Source organism: Gymnoscopelus braueri, assembly GCF_963280865.1.
Source record: "Gymnoscopelus braueri genome assembly, chromosome: 4".
Taxonomy (NCBI): domain Eukaryota; kingdom Metazoa; phylum Chordata; class Actinopteri; order Myctophiformes; family Myctophidae; genus Gymnoscopelus; species Gymnoscopelus braueri.
Genome location: NC_137605.1, coordinates 20,483,045 through 20,503,753, shown reverse-complemented (window position 1 = coordinate 20,503,753; position 20,709 = coordinate 20,483,045). Strand labels below are relative to the sequence as shown.

The window sequence follows — 20,709 nt, the reverse complement described above, 5'->3', positions numbered from 1 at the left end:
AGGGCAGTGTTTTATTATTTACAACCTGTAACCATCAATAGAATGTTATTTGACTAAAAGTGCAGATGATTCAAGTTTTTATCAGTAGAGGGTGCTATGACTACTATCATTGAGCGTTCTCAAGAATTAACCTTAACATAATGAGTTTTCCACATCAGTCATGTCCAAAAACAGTTGCAGGCAGTCAACTTTATTAACTGATTGTGTATTTTCAGTTATTAGGTTCAGAATAATTTGGGTTGAGTTTACCCAAAGTACCACAATAGTAGTAAAACAATATTTATGTGAATACATCAAAAGGATTTAGACATGTTCCAGCTTGCTGTTGATATTTGACATGCATTGATTTGAACGTTTTAAAACCCGATATGGTGTTGAACGCTCTACTATTATAGGAAAATTAAATCAGCTTTGGAGGAGTGGATGTTTGCTGTGTACTGTTTCTATTCATTCATGCACATTGACCTAAACAGCCACACCGCCATTCACTAACCATCCTGTTACACAGTGGTGATTACCTCAAGGTTCACGGTTGTGCTTTATTGTTACATTTTGTGTACAGGTGCATTATTTTTGTTCGGCTTCCTTCAGACAATGCAGCCACATACTGTAGGTATTAGGTAATAATAATAATAGTAATCAATTAAAAAAAGAAAGAGAGAGAGTGAAAAACAGCAAAAAAACGTGCATATAGCTTGGTATATCATATACACCAACAGCATTTTTTCAGTAGCTGCCACACGCTTCATGTAAACAACTTCACAGTATCTTCTATATCAGTGGTTCTCAACCTTTCTATGCAGCGGCCCCCACAAAATAATCATATTTGAACTGGGGACCCCCCACCGTGACAAGCACTTTGAATTGTAGGAGTTGAGGCATTACATTTAGTTTGACTCGGTTCCACAGACAAATATTGTGAAAATAGCAGATGGCGTTGCGAGCTTGTAGATCGGTTATTGTCTCCGCCAGGCCGAAAGGCATGGCGAGAGAGTATGTTTTACCCCCTGTCCGTCCGTACGTCCGTCCGTGTGTGTGTCCGTCCGTCCGTCCTGTCCGTCCGTTAGCAGCTAATCTCTGGCACCGTTGGCCCGGCCGCTGCGAAACTGTGCACACACACTCCCTGGATGCCAATTCAGGGAGTATTCAAATGTTTCAGATTGGCCTGTTATAGCGCCACCAGGAGGCCGATATGTGCAAAACACATTTATTGATACTACTCCTACAGATTTTGTCCAAACATCACACAAATCGGTACACAGTATCTCTATAGTCATGTGATCAACATGGATTTATCCGATTTCCCATATTCCATCCTGATTGCCTAAGATTGGCTTCCAAATTCTGCAGGATTAGTCCGTTTTGAACAAAATGCCTCAAATCACGAACGCAGCTTGTGATTTCCGTGAAATTTCACACGCAGATTTCTGTTAGGCCGAGGAAGAAATGCCACCCTTTTCACATTGGCCTGTTATAGTGCCACCAGCAGGTCTAATTTAGCAAAACACATTTTTGGAACAAAATGCCTCAAATCATGAATGCAGTGTCCAATTGCAGTGAAAAGCCCTTGAACAAATGGCACCCTTTTCACATTGGCCTATTATAGCGCCACCAGGAGGCCACAATAGCGTACCTGACCTGGCGGAGACCTGTGCTCCGAGGAGCACTTTTTCTAGTTTTCAAATGTTTTGCCTCCCCCCCTGGGGGTCCCAACCCACAGGTTGAGAACCACTGATCCACTGTATATACAGTACAGCCCCTGGGTGCCTCCAGCCTCACTTTCTCACGCAGCATCGTTTTGTTGTTGTTTTCTGTAGAGCGAGACCTCTCATATAGCACTAGGACTCTCCACAGTGGTCTGAATGAGAGCTGAGAGGCTGTCAGCTCAGTAAGTAATTGGTCTGGCCAGAGTTAATCTCGTGTTGATCTGTTTGGTCACCAGCTTTGCTAACGACTGTGTGGAGCTATCTGCTGTTTGTGTGGCCTGACTCCACTAATCTGTGCTGAAAATGCATCTTTTGGGATCGCTGGCTGTGTGTTGCCTGCTAACCTGTTGAGTGTTTTAAAGCAGCGGTTCACCCCCCGAAATGTTTTCTATCATTTACACACCCCATGAATGAAGCCTTGAATTGATGGAGATTCTTTTGTTTTTGTCTCGTTCCTGAGCCAATAATTTGATGACCAGAGACTCAGTAGGAGACTCTTTAAGTCTCCTACCGGAGACTCCGCCGGTCATCAAATTATTGGCTTAGGAATGAGACCAAAACAAAAAGCTTGTAGATCGACAAATTTTGGCCAAAAGATTTGTTGTGTATTGAAAAAGAACGCACCAAGTACCAACTCAGGTCTGTTTTAGTAAGTATAGAGGGTCTAAGTGGTTAAACTGAAGTGATATTAATAAAATGTGTATATATATATATATATTCTGCCACGGCACCCACTTTGAGAAACCCTGTTTTAAAATGCCCTGAAGACAAATTTATCTTAAAAGAACGATGCGTTGACAATTGAAAATTGTCAACACAGCGTCACAGAGTATAAAATTGTAATGATTTATACTTCCTGATGTGACACCGGCGTACAACTAAGAATAAAGCAGGCTTTTAGACTTTGCCCTCCTGATGGCTGGTTTTGTTTTGTGAAGCTTCTGGGTTTGTTTTCATCGTGTTTCCTGCTGGGTGTTACCTTCCTGTCTTATGTTCCTCTGTGTGTCTCAATGGGCTCTGTGCACAGCAGCCATATTGGAAAAAACTTTGGGCCCCCTTCCTTACTTCCTTCACAGGTGTCACTAATGATTCCAATGAAGGCTCTGTTCCATTTAGTGTAGCACAGTGGTTCTCAAACGTTTTAATTTCAGGGACCCATTTGTACACTCTCAGAGTTACACACCTGTAAGGGGCCATTTAGAACACCCTCAAGGAACCATGAGGGTCCCTGAACCACACTTTGAGACCCACTGGTGTAGTAGAGTGTTTCCAGTGACCCAACATGCACAATATCAGCACTCTGACTCTGTTTGACCAGAATGAAACAGAGCCTTTTAATCAGTATCATTGGTAAGACCTGTGAAGGAAGTAAGGAAGAGGCCCAATTTCTTTCCAATATGGCTGCTGTGCATAGAGCCTATTCGTTTTTTAAGTCTGACGCCATTTTACAGTCCGACGTCACTTCCGGGTCCAAGAGGCACCAGGCGCCGTCCACTCCTCATTGTAAACGAACATGTCGGAACCCGTAAATCTTTTTACAATAACCTCCTTTTTCAGAAAGGAACCATTGAGGGTTAAAAAGGGTCTTAATGCTTTCAACTCGAATAGTTATTAATGTAAGTGTTCTCCCAGGGGGTATAATTTAGTCACTTTAGTGACTAAATGCTGTCACTAAGTGACTGTAAATCACTAAATGATTATACTTAAGTGACAAAATGTTAACTTTAGTGACTAAATAAGACTAAATTATTATACTTTAGTGACTCAATTATATAGTGTCGTTAAATTATTTAACAACACTTTAGTTGTTATTTTAGTCTCAGATCTGTTAAAACAGCGAGGGACACAGCACTGCGACATATTGGCAAAACACACACTTGGACCCGGAAGTTGTTCTGACGGGGCGAATACGTCACGGCATAACAACAGAATACCCTACTTTCAAAATGGTTGTGCATGAATGGAGCACCTGCATGGTACAGTATAATGTTAATATTGTCAGATTGTGAAATGCCGTTCTGAGAGCCACTCCATAGCGACTCTATAGCATCATTGCTATAGAGTCAGACTGTTTCTTCAGTAGCAGGGGTCTCTCCAGCTTTTTCCGTTTCCGAATAATCAAATAAATATCATATAATCTGGATCTAATGGTATCAACTATATCCCCTGGGTCAATTGGTTCTCAACCTGTAGGTCGGGACCCCAAGGGGGTCCCTACATGATTAGGGGAGGGGGGGTCCCCAGATGACATTGAAGTGACAATTGAAGGAATTGAAGCAATTGAGGCATTACATTTAGTCAAACTAAATGTAATGCCTCAACTCATACATTCCAAGTGCTTGTCAGGGTGGGGGTCCCCACTTCAAATAAGATTATTTTGGGGGGTTGCAGCCTGAAAAGGTTGAGAACCACTGCCCTAGGTGGTCAATATTGTCACCTTTGGATGCATACTGAAGTAACAGTTGTCGGTAACATTGAATTTAATTTACTGTCCTAAGCCCTGAGACAATGCAGATGTTCAAGTCCTCTGTTTTCTGTCAAAAGTTAAAGATGTCTACCTGCTCTCCTTAAAAAAAGATTAATAATAATAATAATATGTCTTTCCTTCTCTCTAGCTCTGAGGTCCTCAACATGAACTATTTTTTTCACCCATAAGAAGAAGTGAGGATGAGAGAATGCAGAAGTAAGAAGAGTCTAAAGCTGAAATAAAGTAGCATTCTTTGGGACACTGAGACTCTCACAGCTGAGATTCCACAGTTTAGGCTCTTCACAGATGATATTCTTCACAGATGAGACTCTTCACAGATGAGACTCTTCACAGATGAGACTCTTCACAGATGATATTCTTCACAGATGATATTCTTCACAGATGATATTCTTCACAGATGAGACTCTTCACAGATGACACTCTTCACAGATGAGACTCTTCAGACTTTATACAAATGAGACTCCACAGCCCTTAAAACATCCTCACGTCGTTTCATGGTCTTCTACGACTTTGATTGCTTAGTTCTGAACACTGTCACAATGGTACGTCATGGACTGTACATTTGTTTCTATTGACTAGACATTCATCCATGTTTATATTGTAGATGAGATTTTTATGTATTTTACAGGGGGAAAAAATAAAACCTTTGGATACCACAAATCAGTCTATTATCCACTGTAGACGAACATAAAGCACCAGCGACATTGGACTTTTTTCTGTCTTGTACTGTTGCCTTGTAAACCTGTATAGAGTATTAAAAATGTTGTAAACCATTTTTATTGGCTTCTTTTGCTGAGATAGATTTGATTCTTGATTTGTTCCTAGTTCCACCTGGTTCTCTTTTCTCATCAATATTAGTCATCAGATGTTCTGAACAGTTTAAAATGAATCGTAATCATTCTGCTCTACAGAATGTCAAGCACAACATTTAAAGCGGCGGTTCTCAAACTTTTTCATGTCAAGGACCCCCAATGTATTTGCCCGTGGACCCCCGTCTGAAAAATATTCTGTGCCGGGACCTCCAGAAGCAAAGATTTTAGTTTATAAGAATAAAACAAATAAAAAAAGATTTGCACACATTTGTCATAGCCAAAGTACTGTATGGCCAAAGTCAATAGCCAAAGTATGAAATATGGTTAAAGTGGATACAATTAGTGTGATGCTATATTAACACGTTTTACTGGGGACCCCCTGGTTCATTTCCTGAAAGTTTATATTTTGGACATACTAGCTGGTTTCTGCCCGACAGCAGAGATATAAATTAGAAATGCATGCCTCCGGTTATGCAATACCCGTTGTAACTGGTATCTTTAGGCATGGTTTAACACAAGTTCGTCCATTGCTCTGTATGGTTCTATTGTACACACTACCACTTATAAGGGGGGAGGGGGGGGGGGCAATGCTTGAAGGGCACTTTTTTCTAGTAATTGTAGGCATGCACAGCAGCCATATTGGAAAGAAATTGGGGCAAGAATAAAAGAATACACTTATGTGTTGCGGAACACAGCCTGACTGATGGTGTACATCCTGCATGAATACTGTATGTACAGGTGTATCACACACTATGTATGTATGCATCACACACAGTGTATGTATGCATAGTATTATCATTTAATTTGTCATTAGAATGTACCGCATAAGTTCTCTAAGCCACTTTTAGATCAGAAAGCTGGTGAGAAGGAACAGCACATGAAATATTGCACCAAACCCACCGCAGCCAAGAGCACTTTCTCACGCAGAGAGAAATACCAGTCACAGATAAGCAAGCCGTCTGAGTAGGAGATTAGAAGGAAGATTGGTTTCTCCTGCACATTAAAGAAACGGACGTTTTCACCACAAATGCACCAGAGGCAAACCACAACCCTACTCAGATGGGCCTCATATCTCTTATGTCGACAGTTGAGATGAGGAGTAACACCACATAGATGGTCTCTCGTTGTAAAAGATGTCTTCTTTTATGCACATATATTGACTGGTTCTTTATACATAGTTTTCTTTTCTCATCAATATTGGTGGTCTGCACATTTCTAAATGAATCATAAATGCTTTATGTCAAGCACTGGATTTTGAACAATACAACTAAAAAGGACATCTTAATATTTTAATCAGAAGTTACTTTTACTGCTATTGGTTGTGTAGCTTGTCAATCAAATCATCACAAGGTAGCTGCGCCCCTCCTACCCTACTTTATCATCAATTTTAAAATAAATGGGACCATAATTTACCAAAACGCATATCATGGTGATTGAAAGAAGACTTTAAACTATAGTGACTGAATGCATATAGTATTTATGACAATGTTTATTAAGGTAATAAAATCAAGTCTAAAGTTCGGCAAAAACCCACCCACTTGAATGGAGAGAAATTCTTTCTGACACCAGCAGGGGTAAAACATAGACTCAATTTACAACTCAGAAGCTGGCCTCTTGGGTTAGTCACACAAATTAGCTGGTTGTCCCTATCTGGTTTTCTCTTCTAGGTAGAAGTCAGTTTCAAGAATGGTCCAATATGTAACAGGAATTGAAAAACAAATAGTAAATTATGAAAAGTTTTGACATTTTAAAGTTTGACAGCTTATGATGGCTTGCTCCATGTCTCTATCCAGGTGAACACACAGATGATGATAGAGAGGAGAATCTTGAGCGCTAGCACAGCGAGCGCCAGCATCTCAATCTGGTAGAAACATACAGACACTCATTTAGAGAATTATTTCACACACAAAAGTAACTAATACTTTTCGGTAAATTTGATCGTAGTTTATTTCATTTTAGATTTGCTGAAATGGGTGCTTTCTTACATTGTCTTTCTGTTGTTTCTATAACTGGACTTATGTCCTATGACCTATTCTTTCTGAAACAGACCCATTTCCCATATTAGAGCAATCATATTGTTTCTTATCTCACCAATGCCCAGTTTGATTATAAATAGACTAAATATGCACATAATTGGAACTAATAGTGTTTATGTTGGCACATGTTCAAAATGCTCTCCTCTACCCATATTTACCTTAAAAAGATAGTTTTCAGAGTCCCACTGAGTCAGGTCGACAATTATCAGGATTACTCCAACAACCCCTACTGTAATACAGCCCAGATTAAGTGGGAAACATACCTGGTTTATAGGAATGAAAGATTGAAATTAAGATTGGCCTGAAGGTGGTAATGCACATGATACATAATACTTCATACAGGTTTAATTCTAACATACTGACTGAAAGAGTACTGGTTTAATACTGAGATACAGTATTGACAGATAGATCACAAGTTGAATACTGACTGGCATACAGTACTGACTGATGGATTACCCAAACATGCTGATGGACTTTAAAGGGGGCAAATAGAGAACCCGCAGGCTTACCACATCATTAATACATTGTTTTTATATATACTGTAACAGGCAATTTGTAAGTCTATTCATCTAATGTAATCTAATATAATCTGATATCATAGATTCATCATATCATATCATATCATATCATATCATATCATATATCAATGTTTTTCATGTAATGTCAAATCATAATTTTTCGTTGTGCTTACAGGCAGTAAACGTGGGTATTTGAACAGCAGGTTGGATAACAGGCCGGCTATAAAGAACTGGGAGGGAGGATGAGAACATATTAGGTTTGGTTCTGCTCAATGACAAATGACAGATATCTCAAAGACTTTATAGTAGCCTACCTTTTCTATATGACCCTGATAATTAGGCTTCTTTGAACAATAAACCATACATATTAATTGTCAGTGCTATTTCTCATACATTTTTGCAATATTTTGCAATATTTGAATTATTTTACTTAATTATTGTGTTAATGTCACAGATTTTGATTCGCTCTGAGAAAGGAATGCGGTGTCAGTTAAAAGTAGCCTACTTATCAGATCATATCAATATTAATGTGTCACTTGTTTGAACAACTTACGAGGGTTCCGGTCAGCTGCGCGACTCTGAACAAGGCGAAAAGAGATTTGGTCATGTTCTGGGTTACAGTGAAGACAACACCTAGTCCAAAACTCAGTACACCAGACGCCATCTGCAGAGACTGACAGAAACAAACTCAAATGAATCGCCTATACTGCAGGTAATGGCAAAAATACAACAGGTACTCTGACAATGGGCATCGGGTAGGCTATTATAAAACAGGGTGGGGCATGCATTGACAACTTGCATTGTTCCCGACTTGCATCCGGCCTACTTGTTTCCAAGTAGTCACTGAACCCTAAAACAACCCTATAGGGGCGATGTAGCCTGGTGTACTGGAACACGACCTGAAGGTTGTTGCGACCTCTGCATTTGTTAAATGTCTTTTTATGCTACTTCGTATTTAAAAAGAGGGTAATGTGAAAATGGGCAAATTCCAATTTGTTCAATTTAATTCCTTTTTTAAATCTTTATTTATCCAGGTGAGGAATGCTGAGCACAAAAGTGCTCTTTTTCAGCAACGCCCTTCACATTCACATGCACACATTAAAAGCTGGGAGCTGCCCAGTACAACCACAGTCTTATACTGTTGGTCACTGAGCAAGCTCCACTGCAATTGGGAGTTCAGTGCCTTACTCAAGGGCACTTCAGTTGTGTTGGGGGGGGGCTGCAAAATACACTGCAAACCAAGGCATTCATGGCAATTACTGTAATTGTTTCTCCAATATTTTAGTTAATGAGAGCTATGTGATGAAATTAATTTTACCATCATTTCAACTATTGTATTGACTACTGGAGTACTCGTCTGTTTATGAAGTATAAGGCCACCATAAATTGACTCTTCTTCCAGTGTGGATTTGTGGACAAGTCTGGTGACGTGAGGTTACACTGACTCTAGCAATCCCTAAAGTGTGATTGTCTTTTTATTTTAATTGTATTTCGAACCCCCATTTGACCATGCTTGTGTGTGTGCTCAAGCACGGCATGTCATGTACAGTAAGGAAATGCAGGCTATTTTGTTCAATTCTAGAAAGATTTGTACCCCTAATACCGCAGGTTGCCTCTGCAGCAGGTCATCCAGTGGTCCTTTGGCAGATGCCATCAGCTCAGAGGCTTGGTAACGTTTTGTCCGAGGGACACTCTGGTCCTCTTTAAGTGGTTCAACCTCAGCTGTTCCCTGGATGTCCATGGGAATGTCAGCACAAGCCATGATGCTGCTTCTCTGGCCTGTAGGAGAATCACCATTCTGTTTGTCATTAGAAACCTAAATGTGCCATTAACTTGTGTTAATATTGCACATTATGTGCTAATTTATCCATTTGTAATTGATGTACGTCCTTTTTGTTACATTTGTACACTTTCAGAGTTAAATTATCGTGTGGTATTGTTTGTTCATTCGGCCTCCGCAGCAAAACAAAGTCAGTTTTCTATTAGTGTAGTTACATTCATGAAAACGTTTGTGTATTTTACAATTAGCCTAGATGTGGTTTTACTACACCTGAGAAAAGACCATAGACCATTTTCTAAAGCTCCATTCTATATAAATCCTTTCAACGGCACTCTTTAAATAATCCTAATGTATTTATTGTGAAATGAGACATGGCTCACACACAATCTTTACCTTCCTTTTCATAGTGACTTGATCAGCCAAACAGTTCATCGTGTGTGTGTGTGTGTGTGTGTGTGTGTGTGTGTGTGTGTGTGTGTGTGTGTGTGTGTGTGTGTGTGTGTGTGTGTGTGTGTGTGTGTGTGTGTGTGTGTGTGTGTGTGAGACCATTACGACAAACATAAGAGAGAGAGAGAGATGGGGGTAGGTTAATTAATGTACAGACATACAGTAGCATACATGTATGTATGTTATTAATTTCAACATAATATAATTCAACACAATCCTAGTTGACTGTCAGGCAGATATTGCACAAGCACATGCATGTACAGTATGCAATATAATAACAAGAATGAATGTTTTCTTTCCTATTTGTATTGTAGGATAAATTCAATCAAACAACAGGTTGTATTACGTGACAAGGACTTATTTCATATGTTTGTTTTATTCCAGTTAATTCAACAGATGTAAGCGCAGTATGTATGTATGTATTTATAATTCTTACCTAGTTTGTGTGCAGTATCTAATCCATTCCTTTGGCTCTATCTCTGTCTGTGTGCTCTTGAGTTTGAACATCAGAAGTGGTACCTCCTTCTTGGCGTGAAAGAGGTCTCCTCTCAGCACTTCCTCATCCTATGGTATTGACACTCGTCACAACACTTTGCAGGTAGAAATACACTTACTGCAGGTATATTAATCCATTAAGACCTGAGGCCGGTTCTAAAAATGTCTTCCAAATACAGTTTTCTGAAAAACTTATGTTGCTATATCAGTGGTTCTCAAACTTTTTCCCCAAAATTATATGTATTTGGCCGCCGACCCCCCATCTCAAACACATTTTGTTCCAGGGACCCCCAGAAGCAAAAAAATAATATATATATTCAAAGATTTGCACACATTTTCACTATTTTTCAAAAATAGCAGATCTACAAGTTCATAGCGCGGCACAAAGTGCCACGCTATGAGCTTGTATATCTGCTATTTTTTAATAGCCAAAGTTTAAAATAATTGTTTAAGTGGTTAAAATGGTTGTGACGCTATATTAACTACTTTTAACCCACATGTGCTATATATATATGGCTCAAATCTAAAATGACACTGATGCTTTCCCAGATTGAATGGGTTAATCTTGTTTAGAATTTTTGAGTTAATTTAACTCAAAAATTGCATGTGGTGATACGTCTGTCTGATTTATGCTTACACGTATAGCTATAAACAGCTATAACTGTTTACATAAGATGCCTACTAACATGTTTACCAATCATTACCTGGAACAGAAGTTGTGCACTTTGTGGCCAACAAAATAAACATGTGGTGTTGTTCTATTTGTAGGTGTGGAAAGGAAAGAGGAAGTGTAACCACCTTTTAAGAACCAAAAACACGACTGCTGCTTTGAGTCCCCTGGAGCTCACACTGCTGGACCACAACTCACTTTTTCATTATGATATATTAATAGGTCTGTCTTTAAGAAAATACAACTCCAATACGATGTAATTATATTAGGTATTAATCAATCTCTCAAGACAGATTCAGAGCTCCGCAGCTGCAAATTCAAAGGAAAGATAAGATGAATAACTTGCTGGAGGGACGCTGGTGGTGGTTGGGTGTGGGTTCCTCAATGGCTGATTGCGGAGCACATGACACCATCAGCTCAGAGCATAGACTGTATCAGAGGAGCAGCTCAGCATTTGTTTGTACAACTTTACGGTTGTGATTGGACAGCTACACGGCCTTCAAATCCAGTCCTATATTGCGCTGATCAGAGCAATGGTAACCAAGTTATGGCCATTTGAAATGTTAAATGCTGATGTAACACTGCTGCCCATATGTGTGTAATGTAGGTTGTTTTGGTGCGACTATTGTCATGGCAGACCCCAGAAATGTGTTTGTGATGTAGAAATGGCTCTAAATACTTAAGTACAGTACTTGAGTAAATGTACTTAGTTACTTTACACCAGTAGTATTAGTAGTTTTATTTTGGTCATCAAAAGCAAATGAATACAATGCCTTCATTTGTTATCATTGAAAACATAGATCAATGCTGAAGGCTTAGCTTATTGTGCCTATACCATTTTAATCACTGGTCAGATAGAACCACAGAGTCTATGGTGTGAGGTATAGTGATTAACAGTAAATAGTTCATGACCTGGTTTCAGATGGCCAGATTTTATTTTTCATTTAGGCCTGAACCTCCATCATGTATCAACATCAGTATAAACACAGACAGAAGGAGAGGGTTTTGGGTGAGGTTGCTTAGTCATTCGGGTGATGTTGCTTGGAATTCAAGTATTTCTTTAAACTCTTTACTCTTTGAGGCACTTCAAGGTGGTAACGCTACGCATTCTAAACACAACAAAACAGTTCTTGCAGTTTGTGTGTGCTGGAGTTGGAAATAGGTTAAATTAGAGGTAAATTATCAAGGTAAGACAGAGGATATCAGCAAGCTTATACAGTATGCAAGCAATGCTACAGCAGTGCCAACCAAGGGTGTTACACAGCACATTTTGAATTTGATGCGCTACTTTGACCTGGAGTATAATGATAATGATGTACTTTCTTTCTTTTTTACCCAGTGTAAATGTTTCTGTGCTGGTGACAATGTTAATTTAGTGTGTGTGTGTGTGTGTGTGTGTGTGTGTGTGTGTGTGTGTGAGTGTGTGTGTGTGTGTGTGTGTGTGTGTGTGTGTGTGTGTGTGTGTGTGTGCGTGTGCGTGCTCGCGTGTGCATATGCGCAATCGGCTTTTTGCTTGGATAGTTTCCTCATCGACAGAAAAACTGTCTCCCACCTCAAACTGTCAGAAGTAAACCAGATCAGTGACACAGATTATTACTGATAGATGCTCTTGTCCACAGATAAATGAAGCCTACAATTATCTGTGACAACTCTATGGTCATCACTGTACCACTGGGAAGACTTGCTCAAAATGGTCAGCTGATGGCAAATGATTTTCAATGTGTGTTCAGAGATTTCTACAAGGTCTTCCTCAAGGGAAAACCCAAAGAACTTGGGGTAGGTTAAATGTTCTCTTTATACATTTAACAAGTCTATAGTTTAAATCACTCTACTTCTTAAATTTACTTTGACAATTTAAATGTATGTTAAATAGTGTGGCACTTCACACACTCAAACCTTTCAATTTATTAAATTGTGGACAGTGTTTCTGGCTGTCATAGAGGCTGTACAGTAAATGTCCTTTGTATAGTTTGCCTTTGTTATATGAATTATTTCTATGTACAGCATAGACACCGACAAGTCAAATTCCCTTGTACATACTGACAAAGAAATATGGTTCTGACTTGATGCTGTTGTTTTCTGGTAATTATTAAAATGTCATAATTATTTATTTTCTCTGTTTAAGGCAGCTCAGGCATTGATTGGTGTCTTTATCATCAGTCTTGGTTTAATATGGGTAACAAACAACTTTAGTCCTGGATTTGCACTACAGAGATCTACAATCTACACATATCCCAGTATTCTGGTAAAGAACATTATTCAGGTCTATATATCCCAATATTCTAGTATAGAACATGGAAAAAATAAGAAAAAGTAAGAAAGTATTGCTCACTGTTAGAACTCTTTATGAATACATTTGTTTTTAATAATACAATCAATGTGTTTTTTCTTTCATATCTGTAGCACTGTTTAATATTATTCTGTGCTGCAGATGCTATAATGATTATGATTATATTCATGGATACGGTTATAACAACAGCTGTATAACAGAAATTTTATCTGTTACAAATATCCTAGTTTGTGATCTCTGGTATCCTGTCCTGTGTTGCTGGCTGCTTTCCAATCATGTGTTTGGTGAGTGCACAATATATCTCAAATCAGGTTTTGATCAATATCAAAGAAATTACGGTACAGACAATTAAAAATATATTCTTATATGATACTGTAAATGATTGTTAAAACAACACAAAACCTGTAATCATAAAACTGCACTTATTGATCATAGTTAATGTTTCTTTCTCTTGGAAGATAGATACAACATTTTTGAGTAATTATTGTAAATATGACACAAGCTATAAGTAGACTACATGATTATCATTATCTTATAGAGCAAAGTGATTTAGAAAAGAAGCTGCATGGATATCCAAAGTTGTTGCTTAACAAGAAATTCTACAAAATGTCTTCTAAATCTTAACAGTTAAAAAAAAACTACTACATCAGTGGTTTTTTCATGTCAGGGACCCCCAAAATGATATGTATTTGGCCGCGGCCCCCATCTCAAAATATTTTGTTCCAGGGACCCCCAGAAGCAAAGATTTGAGTTACAAATGTTTGCTTTAAAAATATATATATTCAAAGATTTGCAAAAAGATTTTTCAAAAATAGCAGATCTACAAGCTCGTAGCGCGGCACTCGGTGCAGCACTACGAGCTTGTAGATCTGCTATTTTTTAATAGCCAAAGAAATCTAAAAAGACACAGATGTGTTCTCTGTCTTAATGGGTTAATTCTGTTCTCTCTGCACCGATCAACAGGCAAAGCTATCATTCTCCCTGAACATCATCAGCTTCCTCTGGTCAGTCGCGGCTGTTATATTATGTGCTATTCACCTTAATATTCGTGGACCTGAGCCACATTATGGCTCAGGATATGATACTATAAAGGTACAGTATGAACACACCAGTACATTTGCCTCATTGGCTGCTTACAAGTGATGGAAGAAGTACTCACATGTTTTACTTAAGTAAAAGTATCAATACTATATTGTAGAAATAGTGCAAGTACAAGTCCAGTATTAAAAATTCACTTGAGTAAAAGTACAAAAGTATTGGCATCAGAATAAACTTGAAGTACCTAAAGTAAAAGTACTCATTATGCAGAATGTCCCATTTCACAAGTTTTCAAATGAATAACATGTATACAAATTCTTCAAAAATAACTTAGCTTGTAGATCACGTATTTTCAAATTGCCAAAGTATATACATAGGTATGAAGTGGTTTTGAAATAATAATCAAAATCTACAAAGTGACTTGTAACGTAAGTTTTCAAAACATTATAGTCGAGTAAAAGTATTTGCCTTTGAGATGTAGTGGAGTAGAAGTAAAATTATTGAAAATTGGAAGTACTCCAGTAGAGTAGAAATACCTCAGAAGTGTACTTAAGTAAAGTACTTGAGTAAATGTACTTAGTTACTGTACGCCACTGCTGTCTTACATCCCTAATAGAAGAACTGACATAATAAAGTAAAATGCTGTCATCAGAAACACTTCATGCCAAAGTTTTAGGTTCATGCAAGGAACTTGCTTCTGCACACTGTGTTGGGACAACTCAACAAAATAAGATTTAGGCTCATTATTAACGTATTTATTTGTCACCATGGTGCTGGGGCAAACAGTAGGCCTCACATTGCAGAACATTCATTCAGACAGTAGATTGCAGTACATGGGCATACAGATATCCCTCTGTTTAGTTTTGAAAGTATTGCACAATGTTTGTTGATAGCTACGTAGGTTGAAATGTGTTGTAACTGAGTACCAGGATCTAACATAACAGTAGTCACAATAAATGTGAAATGTTATACAGGGTAACAATCATGGGTAGACTGAGTATACTATTTAACCAAGATAGTGTGTGAGAGTTAATTAATTTCACAAACCTTATAAATATTGAAAGGTGCATAACTGCATTACGGCTAGACATTTAAAAATATGCACTATCATATTATTTTCATTGAATGCTGTTTTAATGTTACATGTTCTTTCATACACAGACATTTCCCTATTTACAGTATGTACATAACATTTATATACTGTGTACTGAAGTAGTTATGTATTATTTCTGCAAAGAAATGTAACCTAGCTGGTAATCATGGCTTACAGCTGATGTAGTTTTTCAATCATCCAACTTTCTTTTGTGGGATGATATAACTAAATATGACATATGATGATGATGTGACGTCTTCACAGCTATTCTAGACTCCACTCTCATCCACAGTGCAACAGCTTGGAGTAAATATGCGAGGATGTGCTCTCTTTATGATTCTGATGATGCTATGTCGTCTATGTCGCTTGGAAACCTCATATGTCCAAAACTGTTAGTTTTCAGGATTCAAATTCAAAAACAGCAAAAGTAGCAGATCTACAAGCTCGAGCTTGTGGATCTGCTACTTTTGCTACTTTTGTGTGACACAAGTGTGGTCAAGTAGGGCATTAATTTACGGAAAAACACAAAACGAGTGGAGATATGGAGATAAGCGGTTTCTGCCCGACAGCAATGATATATTTTTGAGAAACACACCGACTCTTCTCATGGATGAGATGTGAATGGACTTGATTTGACTTCTACCAGGTTTCACGTGGAGTCATAGGAATGATTGAAGTCCTGCTGGTTGCAGAATTGGTGATCGCCTTGGTTCTGATCTACTGGATGAGCAAAGCAACGTGCAGACAGCACTTCAACATCCTGGTCAGTCGCATCACATCTCTCAGTCACATTACATATATAGTGGTGGAAAGTAACTAAGTAAATTTACTTGAGTACTATATATGCACAATGCACTTTACTTAAGTATTTGTATTTTTGGATGACTTTCACTACATTTCAAAGACACATACTTTTGACACCACTACATTTATAGGAAGGGAAAATGTACAATATGAATGAACAACTTAAGTCAACCAAATATGTTAAAATTGAGTGAAAATAGACAGATCTACATGCTGCTATTTTCATTATTATTGATCTTTTCTCTTTTTCTGGAAAATCTTCAAATTTTTCTTTGGAAATTTTCTAAATAGCAATACAGAAATGCATTGATATAGAAAAGAACTTTGCAATTTGTTCTTTTTAATCCACAAGTATTTTAAAAAGCATTTACTTTGGAATACTTTTTTTTAAAAGCAAGTACTGCAGTACTTTAACTCAAGTAAAAAAGACTGAGCAACATTCACTCAGTTGAGTAATATTTAACCAGGAGTATCTATACTTTGACTCAAGAGCGAAAGCCAAGACGCGCAGAACTAATAGCTCTGGTTGTTTCCATGCAGCCCATCATAATGCTGAAACAGGAAGACACAAGTTAAGGATTTGATACAGCACAACCAACTAAACAACTACTTCCTTTGACTGTCATTCATCTCTGGAGATATTGTTATGTTTTTCTTGTTAATGTGGCTAACATGTTATAAGCTTACAAATTGTCCTCATGCATGATGCTATTTCTTTCACTCTTATAATTGTGATTTTGCTTGATACATCATTCTAAAATGTACAAATATCAATGTCAGATGACGTGATATGGTTTATGGTTTGTGTATTTCTTTGCCTGTTTGTCTTCGTGACCAAGAAGTAAACTAACCCTGGTTTGCCGCTGGTTCTGTTGAACCAAAACACACATGCACCTGTGCGTGTGTGTGTGTGTGTGTGTGTGTGTGTGTGTGTGTGTGTGCGTGTGTGTGCGCGCGCGCGCGTGTGTGTGTGTGTGTGTGTGTGTGTGTGTGTGTGTGTGTGTGTGTGTGTGTGTGTGTGTGTGTGTGTGTGTGTGTGTGTGTGTGTGTGTGTGTGTGTGTGTGTGTGTGTGTGTGTTGCTGTCATGAGTTCATAGATAGATTAGATTTAATTTTGCGGATTTCTTTTTTTTGCCATACAGCCATCAGGACACAAAAATCACAATGTACAAAAAAAATCACACCCTGTGTGAAGTGGGCGGTGTCTTGCTAGCTAATCACAATACTGAATGGAGTCAACCAATCATGTACAAAAAATAAATACATTTATTGAAACACTCTTTATGATGGACGAAACCATAACTTAAAAAAAAACCAATTTATGGGTTTTTTAAAGTTTCTTATATAGGGGCTATGCACATGTGTCATGTGACACTGGCCAATCACAGTCCTGAATAGACTGTGATTGGCCAATCACGGTCCAGGGTTAGGCGGGGTACTTTTTAGCCAATCAAAGCGCAGGATAATTGTACAAATTTCCAAACCTCACTTATAGGGAAAAATACACAATACATAGACAGATCACACAATGCATTGACAATAAACATTTACACACCACCTCTCTTATAGAGAGGAAAATAGAATATGCTACCAGTCATAGTTCAAGAGAGGCATCACATTATTATGCACATTGAGGTAGGGCCTAGTATTTGTTCAAAAGTCCTATACTTGAGGGGGCAAATGATCGTTGAGCCTGAGTTTGCAACTTCGAAATAGCCTACTGTGTACTACCGGCCTGATGGCAAAAGGTGGCATTGGCTGTATAGTGGGTGCGTTCTATCCCTGGTCATGGCTTTCTCCTTATGAGAAAGAGAGAGAGAGGAGATCCTTCATGTAAGATCATTTCCTCATTTCCAGGAAAACTGTGATCAGAATCTCTCCTCAAAAGAGACAAGAATAAACCAGGTCAATGGAACCTAATCTTACACACTCTAACAGATGCTCTCATGCTTTCATCTAGTACTCTGTGACCCTGACTTGTCCACAGATATATGAAGCCTTCTTTTATTTAGGATGACTCTGTAGTCACCACCATACTACTGGAAATATAATAATAATAATAATAAAATGAAATATATCATATTTCTGCTGTATTTGTTTTCCTATTATATCCTTTGCAGTTTAACACTTGTGCAACAGGTGGCACTAGAACAAAGGCCCTGGGGTCATCAAAATCAGTAGGAAAAGTTGCTCAACAAATTCAAGCAAAGACTGAATCTCTGCCGACCTCAACCAATCTAATCTTTGTGTCAGTCTGGGGGTCTAATAATGGTGTGGCTCACACACACACACACACACACACACACACACACACACACACACACACACACACACACACACACACACACACACACTCTCACACACACACACACTCTCTCACACTCTCTCTCTCTCTCTCTCTCTCTCTCGCTCTCTCTCTCTTCTACCCAGCCTGCCCCTAGCTAGGTATCATGCTGTAAATAAATAATTGCATAAACAAACAAACGTATTTGTACAGCATAGAAAGCACGTGGTCTTTTAAGCCTTAATAAGCTGCTAGAACTTGCATTAAAAACGTGTGATGTTGCTAATGAACGTGCCAATGACATTTAGCCAAGCTACCACACGAGGGAGCTGGAGACACACCAAAACCTAATGCCAAGTCATGTCTGCCATCTGCATCTGTTTGAATGAAGAGGATGGGCTCTGCTCCATACACGTTTGACGTTTCAGTTTCTAATGTGGAGGACACACACACGCACACGCACACGCCTCAAACATGACACATTCCTCGACAATGTCCCCATTTTCTTCAGTGGCGTTAAGTAACTAAGTACATTTACTCAAGTACAGTACTAAACTAAAAAATGTTGGCCTTTTTTTAAAATTTTTATCGTATCATTCTCCCTGAACATCATCAGCTTCCTCTGGTCAGTCGCGGCAGTCAGGCCTTTTTACTTTCCTGGAGTATTTCCAATTTTCAATACTTTTACTTTTACTCCACTATAATTATTTGAGCCCTACGCAGTCACATTTTGGGCATTTGAAAATAGCCGATTTACAAGCAGCTTGTAGATTTTGCTATTTTCAACATTTGAAAGAGTACTTTCTACTTTTGGTACTTCAAGTACATTTCGATACCAATACTTTTGTACTTTTACTCAAGTAAATGTTGAATTCCGGACATTTACTTGTAACTTCAGTACGTTGCAGTATTGCTACTTGTAGTTCGTTTAGTTCGCAGTCGCACTCACTGGCACGGCACAGTGTTTACGTTGCGCAGGTTATCACTCCTCAAAGTGAACATGTCCATTCCTCTCCTTTCTCTTGGTCGTCTTCGGTTGCTTTGTAATGTAACGCGAGTACTCTGGAGGAGGCGGGGCCAGCAGCAACCAAACTCACACAATGAAAACAATATGGTTTCCGTTTCAAAGTAAAACAGGAGTGGCAAAGTTGACAGCGCAAACAGTAGAAGTTTTAAATTAGATATATAGCTTTCTTTCCCAACCTGTCTTTCCCCACACAACATATAGCCAAAGTCTCGTAGTGTACCGTAAATGTTTCAATATGAATGGAACATGGGAGTGAATTATGTTTAAAAATGTAGGCTATTTACTAAATTATGCACTGCATATGTAATCTTAGCCATGGATGGTTCACATGACGCTCGTCTGTCACATGTGTCAGGGCTAATGTAATCTATACTTTAGTACAGGGGGGCAAACTCTGCTGGCTAGATGTCTAAATTAGACTACATACATTTGAAAACGTGTGAAATGGGACATTCTGCACAATGAGTTTCTACTTTTGGTACTTTAAGTACATTTCGATACGGTACCAATACTTTTGTACTTTTGCTCAAGTACATTTTGAATTCCGGACTTTTGCTTGTAACAGAGTATTGTTTACATTGCAGTATTGATACTTTTACTTAAGTAAATTTTTTTTTTACTTTTTCCACCACTGGTAACCAGTTAGCTCCGACGGAACCTCTCCCTCCCTCCGCTCCGAGATGAGGTTCCTCGTTTCCCGGTGCCGTTTTAGCAGGACATTGTCGCACATTTTCCACTTTACATGTTTCTTACCCCTTTCTGCATATCGTATCCAAAAAGTAAAGGTTTTCTGCAATGCTCTCAGATGTTTTAAGTTCTAGCGCACAATAAAAGCTATCCAACGAGTTGAAGAAAGTATTTAATTTGCCTCGGTCCTCATCCGGTTAGATGTTTTTAAGACATTGCGCAAGAGTTGCGCCCGTAGAGATAACATCACTGATTCCCCTACTGGTCAAATGTTGAATTGCATCTTTCTAATGCAAAATATTATGGAACCGGCTGAGGACCGAGGCAAATTAAATACTTTCTTCAACTCGTTGGATAGCTTTTATGGTGCGCTAGAACTTAAAACATCTGAGAGAATTACAGAAAACCTTTACTTTTTGGATACGATGTGCAGAAAGGGGTAAGAAACATGTAAAGTGGAAAATGTGCGACAATGTCCTGCTCAAACGGCAGAGGGAAACGAGGAACCTCATCTCGGAGCTTTACAGCGGAGGG

The 20,709-nt window shown here is 38.6% G+C and overlaps 4 protein-coding genes across 7 annotated transcripts in view; 2 read left to right on the top strand and 2 right to left on the bottom strand.

The window, feature by feature from the left end:
* plekhg4b (pleckstrin homology domain containing, family G (with RhoGef domain) member 4B) overlaps positions 1–5,157 on the top strand; it is a 45,080-nt gene extending 39,923 nt beyond the window's left edge. The window contains exons 23-24 of one of the 2 annotated variants that reach the window (XM_080425410.1): positions 1,818–1,888; positions 4,322–5,157. In XM_080425410.1, the coding sequence (XP_080281536.1) occupies positions 1,818–1,862 (45 nt within the window). In that variant the 3' untranslated portion in view covers positions 1,863–1,888; positions 4,322–5,157. The remainder of the gene's footprint in view (positions 1–1,817; positions 1,889–4,321) is intronic. The other variant, XM_080425411.1, reaches the window with a different exon arrangement.
* plekhg6 (pleckstrin homology domain containing, family G (with RhoGef domain) member 6) overlaps positions 1–20,709 on the bottom strand; it is a 343,569-nt gene that overhangs the window by 118,929 nt on the left and 203,931 nt on the right. The gene's annotated exons all lie outside the window — the stretch shown is intronic.
* On the bottom strand, positions 6,535–10,291 carry LOC308083773 (uncharacterized protein). 2 transcript variants are annotated; one of them, XM_080426111.1, is made up of 6 exons: positions 10,224–10,291; positions 9,155–9,339; positions 8,114–8,233; positions 7,734–7,790; positions 7,201–7,305; positions 6,535–6,867 (listed from the first exon to the last, which is right to left on the bottom strand). In XM_080426111.1, exons 2-6 carry the CDS (start codon positions 9,320–9,322, stop codon positions 6,769–6,771), a joined length of 549 nt encoding a protein of 182 aa, XP_080282237.1. In that variant the 5' UTR covers positions 9,323–9,339; positions 10,224–10,291; the 3' UTR covers positions 6,535–6,768. The 2 variants fall into 2 exon arrangements, with proteins under 2 accessions (XP_080282237.1, XP_080282238.1); XM_080426112.1 differs by lacking the exon at positions 10,224–10,291 and having other exon boundaries at positions 9,155–9,622.
* LOC308083354 (membrane-spanning 4-domains subfamily A member 4A) lies at positions 12,584–18,294 on the top strand. 2 transcript variants are annotated; one of them, XR_013932991.1, is made up of 7 exons: positions 12,584–12,728; positions 13,078–13,197; positions 13,470–13,526; positions 14,206–14,334; positions 16,020–16,136; positions 16,718–17,097; positions 17,813–18,294. XR_013932991.1 is itself a non-coding variant. In XM_080425648.1 (6 exons), the coding sequence occupies exons 1-6, from the start codon at positions 12,606–12,608 to the stop codon at positions 16,751–16,753; spliced, it is 582 nt and encodes a 193-aa protein (XP_080281774.1). In that variant the 5' UTR covers positions 12,584–12,605; the 3' UTR covers positions 16,754–18,294. The 2 variants fall into 2 exon arrangements, 1 of the variants encoding a protein (XP_080281774.1); XM_080425648.1 differs by having other exon boundaries at positions 16,718–18,294.

What these genes read in the sequence shown, in the direction of transcription:
- LOC308083773 (XM_080426111.1), bottom strand. Translation starts at nt 9,322, where the DNA reads ATGGCTTGTGCTGACATTCCCATGGACATCCAGGGAACAGCTGAGGTT. An exon ending in CGCAGCTGACCGGAACCCTC is followed by an intron (nt 7,791 to 8,113) that starts GTAAGTTGTTCA and finishes CCTCCCTCCCAG; the next exon opens with TTCTTTATAGCCGGCCTGTT. An exon ending in CTGAAAACTATCTTTTTAAG is followed by an intron (nt 6,868 to 7,200) that starts GTAAATATGGGT and finishes TGTTTCTACCAG; the next exon opens with ATTGAGATGCTGGCGCTCGC.
- LOC308083354 (XM_080425648.1), top strand. Translation starts at nt 12,606, where the DNA reads ATGGTCATCACTGTACCACTGGGAAGACTTGCTCAAAATGGTCAGCTG. An exon ending in CAGGATATGATACTATAAAG is followed by an intron (nt 14,335 to 16,019) that starts GTACAGTATGAA and finishes GACTTCTACCAG; the next exon opens with GTTTCACGTGGAGTCATAGG. An exon ending in GACAGCACTTCAACATCCTG is followed by an intron (nt 16,137 to 16,717) that starts GTCAGTCGCATC and finishes GTTTCCATGCAG; the next exon opens with CCCATCATAATGCTGAAACA.